This window comes from Thamnophis elegans, chromosome 2 (assembly GCF_009769535.1).
Source record: "Thamnophis elegans isolate rThaEle1 chromosome 2, rThaEle1.pri, whole genome shotgun sequence".
Lineage (NCBI taxonomy): Eukaryota > Metazoa > Chordata > Lepidosauria > Squamata > Colubridae > Thamnophis > Thamnophis elegans.
In genome coordinates, this window is record NC_045542.1 from 161,022,465 (window position 1) to 161,046,248 (window position 23,784).

General features: G+C 43.3%; 2 protein-coding genes across 3 annotated transcripts in view; one reads left to right on the forward strand and one right to left on the reverse strand.

The window, feature by feature from the left end:
- LOC116504524 (zinc finger protein 585A-like) overlaps positions 1–17,950 on the forward strand; it is a 60,152-nt gene extending 42,202 nt beyond the window's left edge. Inside the window, exons 9-12 of one of the 2 annotated variants that reach the window (XM_032211570.1) lie at positions 7,210–9,417; positions 12,638–12,690; positions 13,064–13,126; positions 17,866–17,950. In XM_032211570.1, the coding sequence (XP_032067461.1) occupies positions 7,210–9,417; positions 12,638–12,690; positions 13,064–13,108 (2,306 nt within the window). In that variant the 3' untranslated portion in view covers positions 13,109–13,126; positions 17,866–17,950. Of the gene's footprint in view, positions 1–7,209; positions 9,418–11,336; positions 11,536–12,637; positions 12,691–13,063; positions 13,127–17,865 lie in introns of those variants that run through there. The other variant, XM_032211568.1, reaches the window with a different exon arrangement.
- Positions 3,282–4,653, reverse strand: LOC116504552 (CD82 antigen-like). The gene has a single exon (XM_032211638.1). The coding sequence runs from the start codon at positions 4,573–4,575 to the stop codon at positions 3,733–3,735; it is 843 nt and encodes a 280-aa protein (XP_032067529.1). The 5' UTR covers positions 4,576–4,653; the 3' UTR covers positions 3,282–3,732.
- Positions 17,951–23,784: the final 5,834 nt, after the last annotated feature.

Consider the following 23,784-nt stretch of genomic DNA (forward strand, 5'->3'; position numbering starts at 1 on the left):
GGAAGCCCGAGATTTCTATCATAAGACCCTGAAAGTGGGACACTCTGAATTATCTGGATCTGGAGAAAGACTACGAGAAGGACAAGATAAACAGCAAATCACACAACTACAAGACAGAAAGCATCATTTTCCCCTTCCGGAAGGGCAAGGGACCAGAGAACAAGGACCTAGCCGTACGACTACCAGACGAATGGGAAAACAAGGCAGACTGCAACAACCTCAATAATCATCGGCCATTGATTAAGGAGTTATGTCTGAACTCTTTATAAAAGAGAAAGAAAATATTTTGCTATTTCAAACAGCTCAAGAACGATATAACTTGTCTGTAAGGAAATTATATTAAATTAACTGACCCAAAATATCTGCTCAATCTCGAACTTGGTCAACATTTTGTGACTTCTGCCACGCAAAAGAAAAATGGTATAGTTGTATACTCAAGAAAAGACATTAAGGCTGAGTGAACTGAAGCAGATCCCTTTGGAAGATATATCGCATTAGACCTAAAAAGTCTTGGTGGATAACTTTGAATTTTTATACAAATCACTAATGATTTATTTTCTAGGGTGAAGAAGACAAAGATTGCGGTGAGGGTTCTTTTGGATCATAACCCAGTTTGGACGGAATTGGGTAGGGTAGTGCAGACAAGAAGGTCTTGGAGGTGGAATGGGAGTTTATTTTGATATGAAAAGTATATTAATGATTGTAAAAATTGCTATCTGAATACTTTGTTCGGAACATGAATAAGGGCATATTCAGGGAATTTGTAGGAGATCTAAGTAAAGTATATATGAGAGGCGTACTGATGAATATAAAAATGTGTATATGTATATATGTATGTATGTATGTATGTATGTATGTATGTATGTATGTGTATATATATATGTATATATATATGTGTGTGTGTGTGTGTGTGTGTGTGTGTGTGTTTATTTGTGCTGATAAATAAATAAAGGGAGACTAGTATAGATCTATTTCAAGCTATTTAGCTCTCATCAGCTAGCCATACCCTTCCTGGGATTTGAACCTGGGCTATATGGCATACTAGGCACTCTAGGCTAGCTGATGAGAGCTAAATAGCTTGAAATAGATCTATACTAGTCTCCCTTTATTTATTTATCAGCACAAATAAAAAAACACAAATATAACAAAGGCAACAGTAAAAATATTGGGTTTCTGTCGTGATGGACTCTTGTGACGAGCCGAAGGACAGATGATGGAAGCAGTTAGCTTCCTCCCATAATTGGGGCTTACCAGGGGTTGTAAAAATCTAATATATATATATATATATATATATGTGTGTGTGTGTGTGTGTGTGTGTGTGTGTGTGTGTGTGTGTGTTTTATTTGTGCTGATAAATAAATAAAGATAAATAAATAAATAAATAAATATATACACACACACAAAAGGCAAAAACGAAAAGAGTTGGAAGAGGAAACCAAAAGAAAAATTTGAAATGTATCTAAATTGTGTTATAGAGGAAGGAGGCACAAAGGGGACAAAATTAAGGGTTTGGAAATAGATAGATATTTAGATAAAGAGATAAGGCCCCTAGCTAGAGAAAAGTACAGGAAAAGCTGAATCAACAAATAACTTCTGGGGAAATCCTGCAGATAATCAATCAATTAAGATTAGGAACAATGTAAACTGCTTAAGTTTGTGTAATGGTAAGAAGCTGAGTTCAATGTAGAGATTTTACTGCCTCTTTTTTTTTTCTTCTCCTTTTTTCTTTTCCTTTTATTCTTTCTTTATTATTATTTTTTTCTCTAACTTACTTGGTGTTAATACATTTTGAAATCCTGCAGGTAATTAATTAATTAATTAAGATTAGGAACAATGTAAACTGCTTAGGTTTGTGTAATGGTAAGAAACTGAGTTCAATGCAGAGATTTTACTGACTTTTTTTCTTCTCTTTCTTTTTTCTTTTCCCTTTTTTTCTTTTTTCTTTATTATTGGAGGCCGAATTGGAGTTTATTTGATATGAAAAGTATATTAATGATTGTAAAAATTGCTATTTGTATACTTTGTTCGGAACATGAATAAGGGCATAGTCAGGGAATTTGTAGGAGATCTAAGTAAAGTATATATGAGAAGAGTACTGATGAATATAAAAATGTATATATATATATATATATATATATATATATATATATATATATATATATACATACATACATACATACATACATACATACATACATACATACATACATACATATACATGGACACAAAAAAGGCAAAAACGAAAAGAGTTGGAAGAGGAAACCAAAAGAAAAATTTGAAATGTATCTAAATTGTGTTATAGAGGAAGGAGGCACAAAGGGGACAAAATTAAGGGTTTGGAAATAGATAGATATTTAGATAAAGAGATAAGGCCCCTAGCTAGAGAAGAGTACAGGAAAAGCTGAATTAACAAATAACTTCTGGGGAAATCCTGCAGGTAATCAATTAATTAAGATTAGGAACAATGTAAACTGCTTAAGTTTGTGTAATGGTAAGAGGCTGAGTTCAATGTAGAGATTTTAGACTGTGTTTGATAAAAAGCTATACCGTGTACGGGCTCTGGGAAGTCGGAAGGGGGGAAGGGAGGTGGGGTCATAGGGGGGAGGGGGGAGGGGGAAAATATAATTTGTGCCAGTTTTTAAAACAACATGATTGCACTTGTATACTGTTGCTTTTTAAAAAATTTTAGTATAAAAATAAGAAGCTGAATATATCGATGGATAGTAGAAATACACCGAAGTGAGGAGCAGAGGGAAAGAAGAGGGAGGGGCAGAGAGGGAGGGAGAGAGGAATGGAAGGAGGGTGAGATGGAAGGGAAGGGGAGAAAGGAGTGTTAGAGGAGGAGGGGAAGTAGGAGAGGGGAATGTTGGAGGGGAGAAAGGAAAGTTGGAGGGGGGAGAAAGAAAGGGTGTATGGAGGGTTGAAGTGCTATATTGGTTTTGTATTTTGGGGAATACAAGGAGGGCTGTGTCTATTGCTCAATGTTATATGGCCTCAATCATGCACAGTATATATGTGACTGTATGAAATGAAAATGAAAATGAAATAAAACATTTGAAATATCAGAGTCAGACATCAGTGAGGCAGATAAACAGCTGGAGCCTGTTCCCAGTGTGCGCATGCGCAGAGTTGCCAGACGAAGGGGAACAGCTAAAGAACAGGGGTCGACTTGTTACTAAGGCCACAGGTGGATGATGAATGGCCCCTCCCAGAGGAAATAAAAGAGGAATGAAAGGGGAGTGGAGTTTGCAGGAGACAATTAGTTCACCAGGACAAGGAGTTTGTTCCATGTTCTCGGGAAGCCTCGGTCAGAACAGGTTGCAAGTCAAGAATTGCCTGTACAACAAAAATAAACTCCCTTCAAATGAGCAAAAACAGGAAGATCTGTGATCCCGAGTCCTCCTTTGAAGCTCACCTGACCTTTGACCTGATGGACATCCCAAGCACCAAACAAATCTCCCAACTTTATCCAAATTGCACAGAAGGAAGAGGGTACGAACCCAGCGGAAGGGGTATATGGAGCATCCTGAATCTTATTGTGGTGGTGAATAAAACTCTAAAAGCCCGGCCATTCAGAACATTTGCATTCATTTGTGGAAGGAGCAAGATAAGTAGAGGAAGAGTTGTTAGGCTAAAGCTCTAGCAGGGACTACCAAGCATCGTCTGGAACAAAGAACCCAGTTCCCTCTTTCCTCCTGGATCGCATCCAGGCTCCAGGCGGCGTTGTCATCTTTAGTGTAGGCATATTTTGGTTTTGAAGAGGTGGATAGAGAGCCCTATCCCCAGCAGCTCTGTGATGGCCAATCCTGTGCAGACCCCAAGAAAGACGTTGAAATTTCCTTGCAACCAGGTCAGCACCATCATCCGGCACCCCTGCTTCTTCACGGGCCAGTCGGTCACGTTGGTTGTATCCAAATAGGGCTCCAGAGCACAGAAACCTGTCCCTATGGAGGCATTCTCTGTGTGGTTGCTGCAAGAACATGGATAGAAGCGCATTTTGCCTGCCCAAAGGATTTTGTTGAGTTGCCAGTCTTCGGGTCCGTTCCAGCCACAGCACGCGAACATGGTTTGAACAAAGTCCCAAGCGGCTTCGAGGACCTGGTTCGTATCGTCGGAAGAGTCATATGTCTGCAGGAGATCAATCACCACCTCGGGTATCCTGGCTCTCAGCGAGCTCTGTTGGAAGTAGATCATCAGGCCAGCAGTGATCTGGGCCGAGAGGATGAGCAACAGGCAGGCGAAGTAGAGGCCAAGGGTGAACCGGATGCCAAAGAAGGCCCCTAAGCATCCCAGGAAGCCAAGCACCATGGTGATGGCACCGGCTCCGATGAAGACGTAGACCCCAGTTTTGAACGTGGGAGACGAATTCTGCAGGATGGGAATGAAGGCCTTTTGGTCAACCAAAATCCAGCTCCCGATCCCAACCATCAGCGCCCCCAAGATGAAGAACAGTTGATTGAAGAAGAAAAATAAGTATAGGTTGACTCTCTTACAGCAAAATCCCACCATCGTCTCCCTTTGAATAGAATCTTGGGATTTCTGTTTAAACCAGAAATCCCAACAGAAACGGAACATTCAACTGGGGGGAGGGGGCAATGTTCCCTCTAATTTTTTTTCAGTGTGGGCGGAAAAGTATAGTGTTTGAGCGGCACATTTTCATGCCTGAGTCCCAACCATTCTAGTTTAAACTTCTAGCTGCACTTTTTCTTCGTAACAATATTTACTCCAGCTTTATGTTTTGACATCAGCACTGACTGATGATGTACCTATAGGGTTAGGGTTTGTCAATTATTACAATTATCTTTTCAAATTCATTTTGGATTAAATAAAAAAGAGCTTTGAAATGAATATATAAATGGCACTTAATACCACTAATATTAAAATAGTAAATGTTTGATATACTTCATTTTAATGAATTTCACTTGATATACTTCATTTTAATGAGTTAACATTCAATTGCAAAAGTTGTCTATACACTGTATGCTTCTGTGATTGTATTATATGCAATTTGCTATTTTAAATGAGTAAAATTATTAAAATCACCATAATTAAAGTCTCATTCACATCTAAGAGTTTTCTTCCATCGTTAATTTGTAAACTCAAGGATTTATTGCCTGCATGTTCAACAATGCTTGCTGATTGTTTAAAAATTTGTGGGAATTTGCTCCTCTCTGTACAGAGGGTTTCAGTAACCTACTACTACTGCAAAACTAATTTCTAAACTGCATACTACTTGCAAATATAAATAGATTGTTAAAATGGCTCTACCATAACCAAATAAGAGAAAAAAACACCTTCCTTTTGTTTATAAAGTAGTGATTTTAGTTTGCTCTATGGAAGTCACTATTTTAAACTGACAGATAGGAAGTTTAATTAGATTAAAAGCAAAAATATTCTCAATGACTTTGAAAATCCCAATGAGTTATCAAATATAGGTACTCCTTCGTTACAACGTGGGACTGGAATTTTGATTACTCAGCAATGTGGTCACAAAGCTGATGTCGTGTCATGACTCATGTGACCGGGCTCTCTCGCCTCTTTCCAACTCCAAGGGCATCAATCATGTTAGCCAAGGGATCTGCAAAGTTGGCTCTTTTAAGACTGGTGGACTTCAACTTCCAGAATTTTGAGAGTTGAAGTCCACCAGTCTTAAAACAGCCAACTTTGCAGACCCCTGTGTTTGCCCAAAGCCTGGGGCTGGGCTTTGCTCCCCCATTGGTGGAGCCCGGAGAAGCGAGGAGGGAGAAAAAGAGCTCAAAAGAGCTACATTGTTGCTAAATGTAACCGGGGAGAGCCAGCCCAGGCAATAGCAAATTAGCCGATCTCGCATCAGGTCTGAAGTTGGGGGGGAGGGGGAGCAAAACTCCAGGCAGGGCTCTCTGACTGTTCTAATTCCCCGTGAAAACTGTTGCCTCTGAAGCATTTGCTCCAGTGTTTTAAATCTTTAAGCTTCCCTTCCTTTCCCTTTTTTCTTTTCAACCTACACTGATTAGAGAATCCTGAAGTCGGGCGGCAAAGTACTGCAGTAGAAAAGGTTTAGCTGGAGGAGGTTTTGATTGCGATCGCTCTGTAGTTCGAGTCCAGATACCTGCCCCACGTGCCTCTGCGCGGCAATTAGAAACTACTGCGCGCGGTATTGCAGCCATGTGAGCGGCCGCGCAGGCGCGCACCTTAGAGGGAACTGGGTGGGGGAGTCCACAAACACAATAGAACAACTGTATGTCGCCATCTGTGGAGCTTCTATCTTAGGCTTACTAAGTTTTAATCCCGTGATGGTGAACCTATGGAACCTCTCTGCGGGCATGCGAGCCGTCGCCCAGCTCAGCTCCACTGTGCATGCGTGTGCACCTCCCGCCGGTTAGCTGATTTTCAGGTCTCTGCCACACATGCAGGAGACACGTGGGCATGCGCAGGGGGGCGGGGAGAGTATGGGGGCGCATGCATGGGGGTGTCGGGAGCACGGGGCTTATGTGCATGCATGGGGGGGAGGACACATTGTATTATGGGTATGGGCACGCGTGCATGCGCTGTTGTGCGCGTGCTTTTGGCATGTGAGTACAAAAAGGTTAGCCATCACAGCTTTAATCCATTCTATTTTCCCCCCTCTTTTTTACGTTTGGGCCCAAATCAGTGTTGACTCCTGATGATCGCCTGGCTACGACGTCCCTGCACTAAAATAAGGGAGGCACCACAAAGACAGTGGTTGATTTATTTCGGTTAGACAAAGGCTGTGTTCCTCGAACAAATGCTATTGAGGATATGTTATTTTCTTGTGTGTTATCTCTAAGCCCCTTTCATTCAATCAGTCAGTCAGTCAGTCAGCTGGAGGGGACCTTGGGGGTCTTCTGGTTCAACTCCCTGCTCAAGCAGGAGACCCTACCAGTCTCTTCTTAAAAACTCTAGTGATGGAGCACCCACAACTTCTGAAGGCAAGCCGTTCCACTGATTAATTGTCCTCACTGTCAGGAAGTTTCTCCTTAATTCCAGGTTGCTTCTCTCCTTGATTAGTTTCCATCCATTGTTTCCTGCTTTAGAGAATAGCTTGATTCTTCTTTGTGGCAGCCCCTGAGATACTGGAACACTGCTCTCATGTCTCCCCTAGTCCTTCTTTTCATTAAACTAGATATACCCAATTTCTGCAATCATTCTTTATATGTTTTAGCCTCCGGTCCCCTAATCGTCTTTGTTGCTCTTCTTTTGTTCCAACAGACCATGATCAATCACAAGAAAAAGAAGCCCACCTTCAGTTGGAAAAGTCTACCCAGGAAGAAGCAGCAACTTTGGGAAAAGTTGGAGGAGACACTCTGCAAGATGGGACTCTGCAAAAGACCTTGGAGGATGACAGTAGAACAGATCATGGCTCGGTATCTCTCCCAGGCAAGAAAGCCAAAGCGAATCCATACAAATGCGTGCAGTGTGGAGAAAGCTTTTACAAGTGGTCCCAGCTGATAATCCACGAGAGGGGTCACACCCGCGAGAAACTCTACAGCTGTCCCCAGTGTGACCAGAATTTTTCTTCCCGCCATGCCCTTCTCAGCCACGAGGCAAGCCATGTGAGTGAGAAACCATACCAGTGCTCCGACTGCGGGAAAACCTTCCGTGAGAAAGCCTACGTTCTCCAACACAAGAGGATCCATACCGGGGAGAGGCCGTACACTTGCTCCGAATGCGGGAAAAGCTTCTTCCGCAAGGGGTCCCTGATCCTGCACGAGAGAATCCACACCGGGGAGAAGCTGTACAGGTGTCCAGACTGTGGGAAGAGCTTCAACCGTAAGCCGCACCTTGCTGTCCATCGGAGGATCCACACGGGGGAAAAGCCGTACGAGTGCTCTGATTGCGGGAAGACCTTCACCGTGAAATCGGCTCTCAATGTACACATGAGAACTCATTCGGAAGAGAAGCCGTACCAGTGCCCCGACTGTGGGAAAAGTTTCCGTGAGAAAGGAACGCTCAACATCCACAAACAGAGCCACACGGCGGAGAAGCCTTACCAGTGTGCCGAATGCGGGAAATGCTTCAGTTACACCGCGTCATTTCGGAGGCACAAGAAAACCCACTCAGCCGGATCAGCTCTCAAATCCTACGAGTGCCCTGAATGCGGGAAAAGCTTTGGCCGTAAGGATTACTTGATCACGCACCGGAGAATCCACACGGGTGAGAAACCTTACATGTGTTCCATATGTGGGAAGAGCTTCAATCACGGAGCAACTCTCGTTACACATAAGAGGACCCACACGGGGGAGAAGCCTTACGAGTGCTCTGAATGCGAGAAGAGCTTCAAACAGATTTCTGGCCTAATTACGCACCGGAGGATGCACACGGGCGAGAAACCCTACGAATGCCCTGACTGCGGGAAACGCTTCATCCTGAAAGCATACCTTGATGTACACAAGAGAATTCATACAGGAGAACGGCCGTATCAGTGCTCCCATTGCGGGAAGGGGTTCTCCTGCTCCTCTTACCTTTTAAGGCACGAGAAAACCCACACGGGGGAACGCTCCCACACCTGCTCGGACTGTGGCCAAAGCTTCTACTGGAAACGCTCCCTGATCATGCACATGAGGAAGCACACGGGGGAGCAGACTCTGCACGAGTGCAAAATCTGTGGCAAAGGCTTCAGTTGGACATCCGCTTTGAACATCCACATGAGGACCCACACGGGGGAGAAACCTTACATGTGCTCAGAGTGTGGGAAAACCTTCAGCGGGAAATGGATCCTCATCCAACACAAGAGGATCCATACGGGCGAGAGACCCTACAAATGTCCCGAGTGCGGGAAGAGCTTCCACGCAAAGTCCTCACTCTTTGCCCACAAGCGGACCCACACCGGAGAGAAGCCGCATGAGTGCACCGAGTGCGGGAAAAGCTACAGCGTGAAGGCCAACTTTGTGGCGCATATGAGGACCCACACAGGGGAGAAGCCCTACGAGTGTTCGGACTGCGGGAAAAGCTTCTACAAGAAAGACCGCCTCATGACGCACAAGAGGACCCACACAGGAGAGAAGCCCTACCAGTGCTCCGAGTGCGGGAAAGGGTTCAACTGGAAGGTGGGCCTGATCAACCACACCAGAATCCACACCGGCGAGAAACCGTACTCCTGTGCCGAGTGCGGAAAATGCTTCCACAAAAAGGACCACCTGGCTCGCCACGAGATCATCCACACGGGAGAGAAGCCCTACACCTGCTTCGACTGCGGGAAGAGCTTTAACCAGAAGGTTGCCCTGATTGTGCACAAGCGGACTCATACGGGAGAGAAACCCTACAAATGCTCCGAGTGCGGGAAGAGCTTCAGCTGGAAGAGATCCCTCCTCACCCATCGGGCGGCTCACCTGGGGAAGAAGCCCTATCAGTGTTCCGAATGTACGGAGAGCTTCAGCCAGCGATCTCTTCTCGCAGAGCACGAAAGGACCCACGCAGGTGAGATCCTGTAGGACAGTGATGGGAAACTGATGGCCCTTTATGACTTGCGGACTTCAACTCCCAGAATTCCTGAGCCAGCATGCTGGGAGTTGACATCCACAAGTCATAAAAGGTTCCCCATTCCTGCTGTAGGACATCTGGTTGAAAAGAAAGCGTCTTTTTCTTTCTTGCGGAGAAAGGAAATGGCTCATGTGCTTTCAGAAAATCTTGAGGTGAGTTCCTGCTGTTCTCGCAGAGGTGCTGTTCCAAAAGGCGCCTGGACTTTCGTGGGTTTTTTTTTTCCTTGAAAATGTTTCGCTTCTCATCCAAGAAGCTTCTTCAGTTCTGACGTTTTGGAGGAGAAGTGAAATGTTTTCAAGGAACAAAATAAGAAAGTCCAGAGCAACAAAAATGATTAGGGAGTTGGAGGCTAATGCATACAAAGAACAGTTAGAGGAATTGGGTATGTCTAGTCTTACGAAAAGAAGGACTAGGGGAGACATGATAGCAGTGTTCCAATATCTCGGGCTGCCACAAAAAAGAGGGAGTCAAGCTATTCTCCAAAGAACTTGAAGGCAGGACAAGAAGGAATGGGTGGAAACTAATCAAGGAGAGGAGCAACTTAGAACTGAGGAGAAATTTCCTGACAGTGAGAACAATTAATCAGTGGAATAGCTTGCCTCCAGAAGTTGTGAATGCCCCAACACTGGAAGTCTTTAAGAAGATGTTGGATAGCCATTTGTCTGAAATGGTATAAGGTTTCCTGCCTGAGTAGGGAATTGGACTAGAAGACCTCCAAGGTCCCTTCCAACTCTCTTATAAGGGAAAGAAATATTCAGATTGAGTGTCTAATGAAAAGGAGTAGAGGGAGTTAAACTATTCTCCAAGGCACCTGAGGGTAGGACAAGAAGCAATGGGTGGAAACTAATCAAGGAGAGAAGCAACTTAGAACAAAGGAGAAATTTCCTGTTAGAACAATTAATTGTTGGAACAACTTGCCTGTAGATGTTATGAAAGCTCCATGGTTGGCACAACCAGGACCCAAATGATTGAGAATCTCCATAGACATAAAATCTCCTGGTGTTCTGGTTAATCAGTTTTCTAGGAGCACCAGGATAAGTGGCAACTGAATCTCGTGCTTCTTTAAAGAATTGCCAATGCTGTGGTCCTCAGCCTGGACAGACTTCAGGTGGCCAAATCTGACTGCTGCTGAAAATTCCCCCCAGATCCTCAGCCTTGTGCTGTGGGACACGGTGAGAAATTAAATCAGTAGCATCCACCATCCGACTTATTCTGATCTGGCAAAAGCAGGAAGTCACCATTTCCCTTGACTAAGAATCTCTTTGCAATATGGAGGGTAGGAAAAATTGGGAAAGATTCCCGCCTCAACAACCCAAAGGAGCCGAGTAACGCTTGGCTTGTGAGGTGTAAAAAGAGAGCAATTAATTGTTTCCCCCCCTTCAAAAAGCACTTAGATAGATGAGATAGAAAGGAGAATCCGGCAGGGGGCGGATTTGTGAGTTCAGTCTGGTTTCCAAACAGTTTAAGTGGAGTTCACGGGAAGGAGGGGATGCTGTACCAACAGCATCTTCCTCTCCCCTTCTATAAAATACTGCTTGGGGCTCAAAAGGTGCCGACTCAAAAGGCACAGTGGGCGGGGGCTATAGAAGAGGAAGAGAGATGAGCCAAGTCTCATTTCCAACTTCTTCGGCTAGGTCTACATAGTCCCAAGTCCTCACAGTCTTCCAGATCTCTGGGGTAGATGCTGCTGTGGAGAAGGCCCATGTCTCATGGCCCACCCAGTGAGAGGACCTGGAGCCCTCCACCCTGTCTGATCTGGCGGGATGGGCAGATACCCTTAGGGAAATAGAGAGGGCTGCCACAAGCAACCTGGCCCCTTGCAACATACCGCTTCTCTCCATCCGAATTTCCCACAGCCGCGTGTCAATGGTTTGTGGCAATGACCTCAGGAGAGCTGCAGACGGGACAACTGGTGTGCAAAAGGTCGCTGAGCCCACAGACGGAAAAGGGGTGCGGGAAGCATCTCAGATAGTTTTCCAGAGAGTACAAAGCGAGGAGGGGACAAATATATAAAAATGGCTGTGTGTGTGTATGTTCCAGCATAATTCTGGAACACCTCGAACAATTTCAACCAAACTTGGTACACAGATGACTTACTCTCTGGAGAAAAATACTGTGGAGGTAAGACACCCCTAACACCCCTCGGAGTGCGTGTTCTGTTAAGATGCAGCCTGTTGTGTCTTTAAAATGGCTTCTACTGTACTGCCGTAAAATAGATTCTACTGTACAGCGCAGTGGAGTTGCTATGGCAATGGCTTCATAGTACTCCACAAGGGGGCTCCCTCTGGTAAAGGGGAAAATCCACCTTTAGAAATTATGTTTGGTCCGGACATTTCTCCCCTATAAATAAATACCCGGGCAATGCCAGGTTATCAGCTAGTTTATTTATAAAAAGGGTTGATTTATTTATGAAATTGAATGATTGGTTTGTTTATAAAATTGATTGATTTGTTTATAAAATTGATTGATTTGTTTATAAAACTGATTGCTTACAAAATTGATTGATTGATTTATAAAATCAATTGGCTGCCCATCTTACCATAGGGTAACTCTGGGCAGCTAACAGTCATCCAAGTGTAATTAAACGTAATTAAATTAAAACCAAACATTGTAGCTTTTAGGACACCGTGTGGTGGACGGGGTCGGAGTGGAGGGAGGTGGGATCCGTTGTTGCTTCACCAACCTCCTCTGCTGTGCTGTTCCCCCATTGAAGGCCGAGGCCAATTGGCAGAGCCAGGTGTTCAGGCCCTTACGAAAAGAAAAGGGGGTCAGGGCCAACTTCAGATCGGGGAGGACAAGGTGTTTCACAGGGCAGAGAAGGCCTTCCTCCTGGATCATCCCGCCAGCCAGAATAATCAGGCTGAGGGAGCCCGCAGCACGCCTTCTCTGCCGGCAGTAGCGAGACAGGCCAATGCCAGTGGGGTGAGAAGGTCCCTTCATATTTTCAGCCTTGCCTGATGCTAACTTCAGAACGTAGAGAGAGGTAGCAGACTTGGTTGAACTTCTTGGCTTCTTGCCTAAACCGCCTTGCAGGGCTGACCCCCTGTGTAACGCCCACATCTTCCAGCTCCTCCCATCACACCCACAATTGTCACCGACGCAGAAGTCCTGTAAGTGGTTAAAACATCCCGCTGAATTAACTTTCTGAAATTCACAGAGCTTGTCGTCGGGCCGCCGGAACTCTCCATGGAAGAAATCACCACTGCTGTGGTAAGGGGAGAAAAAATCTCTCTCTCTCTCTCTCTCTCTCTCTCTCTCTTTTAGCGTCTCTCTACCCAAACCTTCCCAGCTACCCTGGGGGAAAAAATCTCAGTGAAAATTGATCGTAATGTTCTGCGGCTACTCAGAGAAGTTGGGTGGGTTTCTGGGGTTGTGTATATGACTTACAAAGCAGCTTGATCTGAAATTGAAACCCAAAGCTGAATCTGAGAGAACACTTAATGTGTTGGGTTGGGTTGTGTGTCTCCAGCCCCACTTGCTTAGCTTTGGAAGGGTTCTGCAGTTACGGGTTTTCCAATGTGGGTTTAGTTTTATAACCATATATTTCTCTTTTTTTGCCCTGATCACCCCACCCACCCTTCAGATGAGCCTGGACTGCAATACAATTATTTTGACCACGGCCGTATAGCAACAAATTGTCAAAAAGGTAAGTGAAGTTGAGAGAAAAGAAGGGCAGGATGGTACAATTAGTGTCTTGGGTCAGGAAGGGGAATAATTGGTTCGTGCACTGGTAAGATGGCAGTGTTATTCATACTCCAATCCTTTCCTTTACCTTCAGTGATTCATTTTTTTATAAATAATTTTTTTTAATAAACACAAACAGACAAGACACACATACACAACCCCCCCCCCAAAAAAAACCATCTTCCATTACAAATTGTAGAAAGTGTGTCGATTGGTTACAAAAACTTCTGTGCATCCCTTCCACAGTCATCACCTAGAATTCATATCAAATCATATATTTTAAATCAAGTATACATACATACATACATACATACATACATACATACATACATATATTACTATCATCATACATCAACCTTCATTTGACTATAATTGTTTTTACGTCCTTTTATATGAGATATTCCAAATTTAAAGCAAAACCACATAATGGCATTCCATTAGCTCTTCCCAATTCATCCAGTAGCATTACATCTTTATAACATGTTCTATATAAAAATTGGTTATATTTAATAACAGAGTTTCTAAAACTTTCGTACTCACCATTTGCAATTTATATCAAATTTCCTCTTATCAAACCAATATATATATATGTGTGTGTGTGTGTGTTGTATTTGTGCTGATAAATAAATAAAGGGAGACTAGTATAGATCTATTTCAAGCTATTTAGCTCTCATCAGCTAGCCATACCCTTACTGGGATTAGAACCAGTAAGGGTATGGCTAGCTGACGAGAGCTAAATAGCTTGAAATAGGTCTATACTAGTCTCCCTTTATTTATCAGCACAAATACAACACAAATGTAACAAAGGCAACAGTAAAAATATTGGGTTTCTGTCTGGATGGTCTCTTGTGACGAGCCGATTGACAGAGAGTGGAAGCAGTGAGCTTCCTCCCATATTTGGGCATACCAGGGGTTGTAACACTTAATACATACATATATACATACATACATACATATATGCATTATTATCATTAATCAATTAATTATTTAACTGAATTCATTATCACTTCATTTTATACATAATGCTCTAAATTTAACTAAATTTGACTTAATTACATTACATCCTTATAACATGTTCTAATTAAAAATTGGTTATATTTAATAACTGAGTTTCTAAACCTCCTTTTGTAGTCACCATTTGCAATTTATATCAAATTTCCTCATCAAACCAATATATATATGCACTGTTATCATTATCAATCAATTCTTTAACTGTATCCATTATCACTTCATTTTATACAAAATGCTCTAAATTTAACTAAATTTGACTTAATTTTTTATTTTAAACTTTCATTACATCAACCTGTGTCTTTCCAGTAATAGTGCAGTCTTATGTCTCTTGCCATTTGTGGCATTAGTATTCTGATTATTTCCTTAATAAGTTTTGTATGGACTTTTCTTCGCAACTTATTGCTTGTTGCATATCTTGTATAAGCTTGAAACCCTCCATCTGCTTCTTCGATCAGCTTATCTTTGGTTATCACTAGTGTTTCTGACAAAATTTCTCTCCTTAGTTCCATCAATTCTTCTCTCTTTTCTTCTTCTATACTTTGAGATCTGGGGTAGAGCTCCAGTCCATCTATCTCCCCTTTCCATATTTCAGTCTTTCCATTTCCAACCAGGCTCAGTTTACTGTCAGTATCAACAATTTTCTCTTCTCTTTGTTTATTTTTTCCTTCAATTTTTAGAACTCTGACCTCCACTTTCTTCATTTGATGAACATCCTCGATTTTTCCATCAAATTTTGCTTTCTAGGATCCATGTTCTCCAATCTCTTCTCAATTCTCTCTGTTACTTCTAATAATTTTTGAATTTCAAACATAATCTTTTGCAATGTTAAGGTTTCTTTTTCATGTTGCGCCATTCTTCCGCCTTGTAAACACTGCCACTCTGGCATTCAAAACTTTTTATTAAATTTAAAGCAAGTTCATTTATAATCTTTCAAAACAAGGCTTTGTTTTCACTCTACTCCAGCTGCCAATGAAGCTCCCGAAAAGCACCTGTATAAACAACCCATGCTCTTCTCACTATCACTCTCTGTAAACAAGCTGAGGAACCTTGAAATGCAAAATCAAATGATCAAAGAGAAAGAAGAATAAACAACATTTCCAAGCTTTCCAAGCCTCCAGCCTCCAAGGGGCAGTTACTTCCTTTCCCTCTGTTATTACAGCCCTCTTTGTATTCCTTTTATATCTTCTTTATATTCCAGGCTTAAAGAAAACAAAATTCTTAAATGGAGCAAAAAAAAAAAAAAAAAACCCTCTCCAATCCAGCATTATAAAAATAAGGAAAATGATTTTAATCCATAGATATAAAAAAAAGAATATAAAAAGTAGTAGAAGAAAAACTAATCCGTTCAATTTAAAGAATAGGAAACATTTGCAAAAGTTCCATCTGTAAAAAAAAAAATTTAAAAAAAGGATAACACACTGTCTAATGTAGCTTAATTTCGTGGCTTGTTCTCTTCTGTTTTCAAATTTAATTTAGCTTTAATTTTTTTTTGGGGGGGGGGGTAAATCTCTTTTATAATAATAAGATTTTCTCACCCAATGGATACACTTTCTCTTTCCGTTTTCCTCCCATTGCGGAGCTGTCCCAACTTCAGCACTTCAATGGCTGTGCTTCTGTCGCCGGCAAAAAGACATTCTCCTGGATCAATCAGGGACTTTGCGGTGTCATTGAGATCAGCAGGACGTACTCTTCCCTATCACTGTCTCTTCGGGATGGTTTAGGTCCAAAAGGACCGTCCAGCGGCAAAAGTATTGACTTCAATCTTGGAGCTCCAAGATCACACGTCGCCTTGTTGCGACGTCAGCTCCTCCTTTCCCAATAAATTCATTGACTGTAGTCCTCAACATATAAAATAAGTCTTATATTAATTTTTGCTCCAAAAGACGTATTAGGGCTTATTTTCCAAATAGGTCTTATTTTTAGGGAAATATTAAATGCATCCATCTGGTTCACGATCTTAACGGGGCTTATTTTGGGAGATGGGGCTTATATTACAAGCCATCCTAGGGAAAAAAATCATGCTAGGGCTTATTTTGGGGTAAACACAGTACCACTGGTCATTTAATGACCATTCGGAATTACATCAGCCTCCCCAAAGGGTGCTTTACAGCCCCTAAAGCAGAGCCCCCTAAGAACCTCTCTGGCTTTGCAGACCGACGGCCAAGGGAAGAGGAAATGATTCTATGTGAGCGGAAGGCACTCGCACGCCTGCTGCTTGCGTGGCCCAGTTCCAAACAGCTGCAGCCAGTACTGGCCCACAGCCAAAACACTTTTGGCTGTCATAAAATGTGCCATCTCCCACCCCATGGTCACAATTCAGGTGCTTGCCAATCAGTCTGCCTTTATAACTAGTGGCAGCATCCCATGGAAGCATCCCATAGTCACATGATCACATTCTGGGTACTTGGCAACCAACCCAGATTTTTGACCATCGCAATATCCCGTAGTCGTGGGATCACAATTTACTATCTCCCCTGCTGGCTTCCCGCAAGCAAAGTCAATGGGGAAGCCAGCGGAAAGTCGGAAGCTGTGGTCACAGGAGGGCCTACACTTAATGACCCTCGGTGATTTGTTTAACAACAGTAACCAGAGACTGACAAGTGACAGAGTGGTTACTCACTTTGCTCTCTAATATCACATTGTAGATAGTCCTCAACTTAACAACAGCTCATTGAGTGACGGTTCAAACATACAACAGCACTGAAAATGGTGACCTATGACCATTTTTCACACTTGTGACCCTTTTCGCATCCCCGTGGTCATGTGATTTACATTCGGATGCTTGACAGCTGACTCACATTGATGACGGTTGCAGTGCCCCGAGGTCACGCCATCTCCTTTTGCGACCTTCCGATAACTAAAGTCAATGAGGAAGCCAGATTCACTTAACAACCAGGTTACTAATTGAACAACTGCAGTGATTCACTTAACAGAGGCGGCAAGAAAAGTCGTAAAATAGGGCAAAACTCGCTTCACAAATTTCTCACTTAGGAACATAAATTTGGGGTTATAAGTTGAGGACTACCTGTACTTGGCGATGGAAATTCCATACTCCATTACCGTCGTTAAGCGAGGACTGCCTGCAATTTGAAAAAAACTTCTTGAATAATCCCCCTCATCTATGTTCTGTGTTACACACACGCGCACACACACACACACACACACACACACACACACACTATACAGTATGTAATGCTCTTTCTGTCAGTTTCAAGAAATTGAAAGAAAAATAGTTGACTTTTAAATAAAAGCAGTGCAGTTGTCATAGTGGATACTTCTTTAGATTTCATTTCTAATTTTCAATTGACCTCACATGAACTGGACTGCCAAAATGCCAGATGCGTAAAATTACCAGGTCGGATCTAATGTTCCTACCCCTTATTTTAGACTCTTATTTTTTACATGGCGTTTTGTTTTATATCTTTTAGCTTTTTGTGGTAATAGTAATCTTAGACTCTGGTGCATCTTCTAATGCTTGTTAAGTAACTGCACCCCATCCCCCTTTTTTGCTGGTCTACGGCCACCATAAAAGTTTGATTTGATTTGGGGAAAGAGAACGTTCTAGCAATCATCTCGTTTCTACTAATGACGCTTGCACATAATTCTTTTAGTAAATTGGAAGTTTCACAGAATTCTCTACATAGATTTTTCTAATCCATCAACGGTCTTATTTTGATTTTTTTTTTAAAGGATCCTGGACTCATCCAACTTACCAAACCGAACAGAAAACTCTTCAAATAAGCTCTTCCAAATGTTTTCTTTCAAGAAACTCATCCTTTTCCTTCTGAGGACATCAAGATGGCTGCACTTCCCTCAAAACCAATCCCCTCTTCATCTTTTTTTCAGCACAAAGTCCTTAGTGCAGTGTTTCTCAACCTTGTCAACTTGAAGATGTCTGGACTTCAACTCCCAGAATTCCCCAGCCAGCATTTGCTGGCTGGGGAATTCTGGGAGTTGAAGTCCAGACATCTTCAAGTTGACACCGTTGAGAAACGCTGCCTTAGTGGGTGTGGGGGTCCCATCTCCCTAAACATTATCATGCTGACTGCTTCTCTCTGCTTGCGTCCTCTGAATAACATAGATCTAAATGAAATTCTGTAAAATAAAAGGACTATATTGTACTGTGCACTTGCAATTTTTTCCTCCCCCCCCCCCAATTTTTGGAGATTGTACTATTAAATATCTGAATTTACATGACACGCAATGGTGACAGATTTAATCCATTTTTATTTTAACAGTGGGGCTCACTCAATATTTCCCCAATCCTCTTGGGCCTGATGGTTTGTGTACGACCAGATCTTGAGGGAGTGTCAGAAAGTCAAAAAGGATGAAGCCAGCCTTATTTATTTTTACTGAGGCCCAGTATTCTTCAGTATCTTCATAAATGATTAGATGAGGGAATAGAAGAGGAACTCATCAAATTTGCAGATGACACTAAGCTGGCAGGAATAGCCAATACCCCAGAAGGCAAGCTCAGGTTCCCGAAGGATCCCGACAAGACCAGAAAATGGCCTTATCTAACAAAATGAAATCCAACAAACACAGGGACCAAAAATATATTGTTCTTTTTTATTTTAAACTAGTACTAAAGAGAAGTTAGCATGCCTTAGTCCAGCATTTTGTTTCTCACAGCAGCCAACTATATTCTTCTGGGATGCTCTCGAAGGGGAGATGAGGGCATATCTATCTTCTGCCATTGTGTGGAATTTGGAGGCATGATGTCCCTGGTCTAGAGATTTCCTTTTTTATCATTTAAAGCCAAGAAATTTAAACAGAGCCAATGAACATGTAAGGATCAGATGATTAGGTGATGACAGGAGATCTAAAAATTGTTCCATCAATCAAAGACAAAATTACAAGAGAGGGACACCATGGAAGATCATGGAAAGTTTCAGTGGAAACGGAAGCTGCCCTACTAGAAGAATCCACATTTCTGACAGCTGAACAGTATACAATATTCAGACTTTGTCCCTGTGGAAGTTACAGCTAGTCCTCGATTTACGAACATAATTGAGCCCCAAATTCCTGTTGTTAAGTGAGACATTTTTGAAGTGAGTTTTCCCTATGGGTGAAATTTAGCAGGTTCTGACAGACTCTAGAGAACCGGTAGCAGAAATTTTGAGTAGTTCGGAGAACCAGCAAATACCACGTCTGGCTGGCCCCAGAGTGGGGTGGGAATGGAGGTTTTGCTGTATACTTCCCTGTTCTGACCACCCTCGTCCCACACCAACACACACTCCGAGCCAAAGATAAGTTACGGCGTTTAATTAACAGACAGGTCCTTGGCAGCAAACCAGCACAGACAAGCTTGGGCAGCAATCCAGCACAGATAAGCCGTGGCAGCAATCCAGCCTGCCAAGATCACAATAATGTTCTCCAACGTTCGTTCCTGTATTGACTTCTGCAAAAGGGGCGTGTGTACAAGCATTCCTTTTATAGTCTGGAGAGGAGCCTAATGACCACCAGCTGAGTGCAATTACCTCCTGTAATTGCATAATTTTCCTGATGCCTAGTAGCTCTTCGATGGCGTGCATCCAGGAACAACTCACTAGTGGCCTCCGGCTCACTCTCCCTTGTCTCCTCCCCACTGGTCCAAGGCTCAGGCGCCTCCTGGTGGCCAACCAGCCTCTCCGCACCCTGCTCGGAGTCGGAACCCTGTCCAGGGTCCTCCACATCCTCCAAAGCGACTCATAGGGCCCCTCGCTGTCGGAGTCTGGTGGCAGCTCCAACGGCTCCTGCTGGGCCACAACACTTCCCCTGCCACGCCCATCAAGCCACGCCCAAAGAACTGGTAGTAAAAAAATTTGAATTTCACCACTGAGTTATTCCCATGCACTGAAAGCACGAATACTAGTTTGTTTTATGAAGACAACAAAAATGCCCAAATCCTATTCTCTACAATCACAAATTCAGTGAGAAGCTCCCCTTCCTTGACACCATCATCCTCTTTTTTAAAAAAATCCAATTAAATGGTCTGAGCTGTAGTGAAAGCCAATTATCTAGGGAGGTGTTCAGGTAGTCCTTGACTTACAACCACAATTGAGCCCCACATTTCCATTGCTAAGTGAGAAGTCTGTGAAATGAACATTGCCTCTATTTTGTGACTTTTCTTCCCACGGTTATTAAGTGGATCACTGCCGTTGTTAAGCCAGCAACACGACTGTTAAGTCAATCTGGCTTCCCCCTTGGCTTTGCTTGTCGGAAAGTCGCAAAAGGGGATCGCACGATCCCGGGATACTTTCAACCGTCATGAATGTGAGTCAGTTGCCAAGCCTCTTGATTACGTGACACTGGAGATGCTGCAACTGTTGGGTGTGAAAAATGGTCGTAAGTCACTTTTTCTGCAACCAGAAATCGCCGCCGGAGCCTCCCTGTCACACCAGGTTGACAAAGGGGGCACAGAGAGTGTCCCCACCTGTCAAGGAAAGAAACAATGGAGGGAAACTAATCAAGGAGAGAAGCAACTTTCTAACACTAAGGACAACAAGTGGAACAACTTGACACCAGAAGTTATCGATGCTCCATCACCGGAGGTTTTTAAGAAGAGATTGGACAAGCATTTGTCTGAAATGGTATATAGGACCTCCTGCTTGAGCAGGGGGCTGGACTAGAAGACCTCCAAGGTCTCTTCCAGCTCTATTCTGATGAATAGAATAGGAGCTGGAAGGGATCTTGGAGATTGATTGATTGATTGATTGGAATCATATCTTTCCGAGACCAGTTCCCTGCAATTGGTCTCGCTGCAACGGTCCCGCCTCCTCTCCCGCTGCAGCTGCTGCATTTCTTCAAACTCAGGGATTCCACTTTGTTTTTTTCCAAAGGCTCGAAAAGGGGCCGGACCGGAAAGAGCTAATTCCTCCCCCCCCTTCCCCCCCTGCAAGTCTTCACTAGGAATCGCAGCATCGCTGATTCGCTCGTTTTAACCCTTAAAGAACCGGGAGGTTGGAGACCAGTGCCAAGGCTGCTCGCTTGGACACGTTCCCGGTCGATCTCGTTAGCAGCCTTTTCCATTCAGTAGCCTAACAGCTAACACTAGTGTAGGAAGTTCTCACCCAGCCCTCTCCCAGAGAAAAATGAAATATCCTAGGGAATACTGAAAAGGCAGAATATTTCTCTGGATGTGAAAAGGAAGAAACATGTTTTAAAAGACAGAATAGCTGCCTGCAGCTTCCTGCCCATCCCCCTTTGTTAATGAGCCATTAAAGCCTGAGCTAGTCCACTTTACATAATAAAGAGTTCTCCCCTTCAGCTCCAGTGATGGTATTAAGGCGTGATAATATTGGCCCTTTACGCAACTCGCCACATGGCATCTGGGAACTTAACCAAACCTGGGTTCAAAACACAGCCTAGAGAGTTGCCCCTGCATCGCCCCATGGGAGTCTGACAACCAATCAGAATACAAGATCAAGATCAAAGGCCAGAGAGGGCATAAAACCAGGGACTCAGCTTCCCTCCCTTCCCTTCCCTTCCCTTCTCCACCAACATTGAAGCATGTGATCACCTTTTCTGTTCAGGGCTCAAGCCATGTGTTCCTGTCCACCATTAAAACCATCTTTCCAAGCAGCCTCCATGTCTCCAGTGTCTTTTTCCCCACTTGGAGCTGAACCCAGAAGGACATTTCTTCCAACACTAAAGCTGCCAATTTACGGATGGTGGGGTGGAATTGCAGTTTCCTATTAAAAGTAAACACTTTCTGGCAGTACCCAAAATTAAATCTATGCTTAGATGTATAATTTGGGGTACTGCCCAAATCTGAAATGATACAGGGATTCCTGCTTGAGCAGGGGACTGGACTAGAAGACCTCCAAGGTCCCTTCCAGCTCTATTCTGATTCTGATTCCTGTTCCCGGGACACTGCAGCCATCAAAAATACATGCTGGTTGCCAAGTGTCCAAATTTCGATCCTGTGTGGCCTCAGGGATGATGCCGCAAGGGTTTTAGGCGTGAAAAGTGGTTGTGAGCCCCTTTTTTCACTGTAACTTCAAAGAGTCACTAAATGAATGTTTGTAAATCGAGGACTTCCTGTATACTGGATAAAGGCTGTGTGATTTCTTTATTCCACCCCTCTCCCAAGTTTGCAAATTGAAAACGTCATCCAAAAAGCAGAAGAAAGAATGTTCTTTCTGTGCCAATTCATGAAGCTCAAACTGCCCATAGAGTCGCTGATTCTGTTCTTCAGAGGAATCATTGAGTCTCTCATGTGCATCTCCATAACTGTCTGGTTTGGCTCTGCAGCCCAACAAGAGAGACACAGACTTCAGAGGAGAATCAGAACTGCAGAAAAACCAATGGCTGACAACCTGCCTTCCATGGAGGACCCGTAAACTGCAGGAGTCAAAAAGAGGGCAGTGAAAATATCTACAGACCCCTCACATCCTGGACAGAAATTGTTTCAACTTCTGCCCTCAAAACGACACTATAGGGCACTGCACACCAGAACAACTCGACACAATGACAGTTTTTTCCCCAAATAGCAATAGCAATAGCAGTTAGACTTATATACCGCTTCATACGGCTTTCAGCCCTCTCTAAGCTGTTTACAGAGTCAGCATATCGCCCCCAACAACAATCCGGGTCCTCATTTCACCCACCTCGGAAGGATGGAAGGCTGAGTCAACCCTGAGCCGGTGAGATTTGAACAGCCGAACTGCTGAACTGCAGTCAGCTGAAGTAGCCTGCAGTGCTGCACTCTAACCACTGCGCCACCTCGGCTCTTCACTCTGCTAAACAAATAATTCCCTCAACTGTCAAATTATCTATTACTGTATTACTATTCTTCTTCTCTTCCTTCCTAGTACCTATCTCTTCCCACTTATGACTATAACCATGTTGCTTGTATCTTTACAATTTATATTGTTTTATTGTTTCCTAGTCTGATTTGATTGCCTATGACTATCACCAAGTGCTGTGTCTTTTTATTCTTGATCAGAGGTGGGTCCCTACCAGTTTGCACCTATTCGATAGAACCGGTTCGTCAAATCTACCGAACCAGTTAGAAGAGGTTTCACCAGTGGACCCGGAAAGCAGGCCACACCTAAAGAAGAGGTTCCAAAAAATTTTTGAAACCCACCACTGCTACACACACACACACATAGAGAAAGAGAAAGAAAGGAAGAAAGAAAAAAAGAAAGAAAGAAAGAAAGAAAGAAAGAAAGAAAGAAAAAAGAAAAAGTGAGAGATGAAAAAAAGAAAAAAGGGACAGAGAGACAAAAGGAAGGGGGGAGAGAGAGGGGGGGGAGAGAGAGAGAGAGAGAGAGAGAGAGAGAGAGAGAGAGAACACATGGCTGGCAAACCATGCCCACCAGATCACTTGGTGGGCAAGCCACTCCCACAAAGGAGGCCACACCCACAGAGTAAGTTCCAAATTTTTTAAAAACCCACCACTGTTCTTGATGAATGTATTATAATTCTTACGTGAGTATAATGCACCAAAGGCAAATTCCTTGTGTGTCCCAATCACACTTGGCCAATAAAGAATTCTAATTCTATTCTATTCTCACTACCTTCCCCCATCCCCAAATGCCTCCTTTGGCTCAAGAGCGGGGGGGGGGGGGAAGGCTTGGACTCTTGAATTTTGCTGTCTCCCCACCCCCCTATTTATTTCCTTCC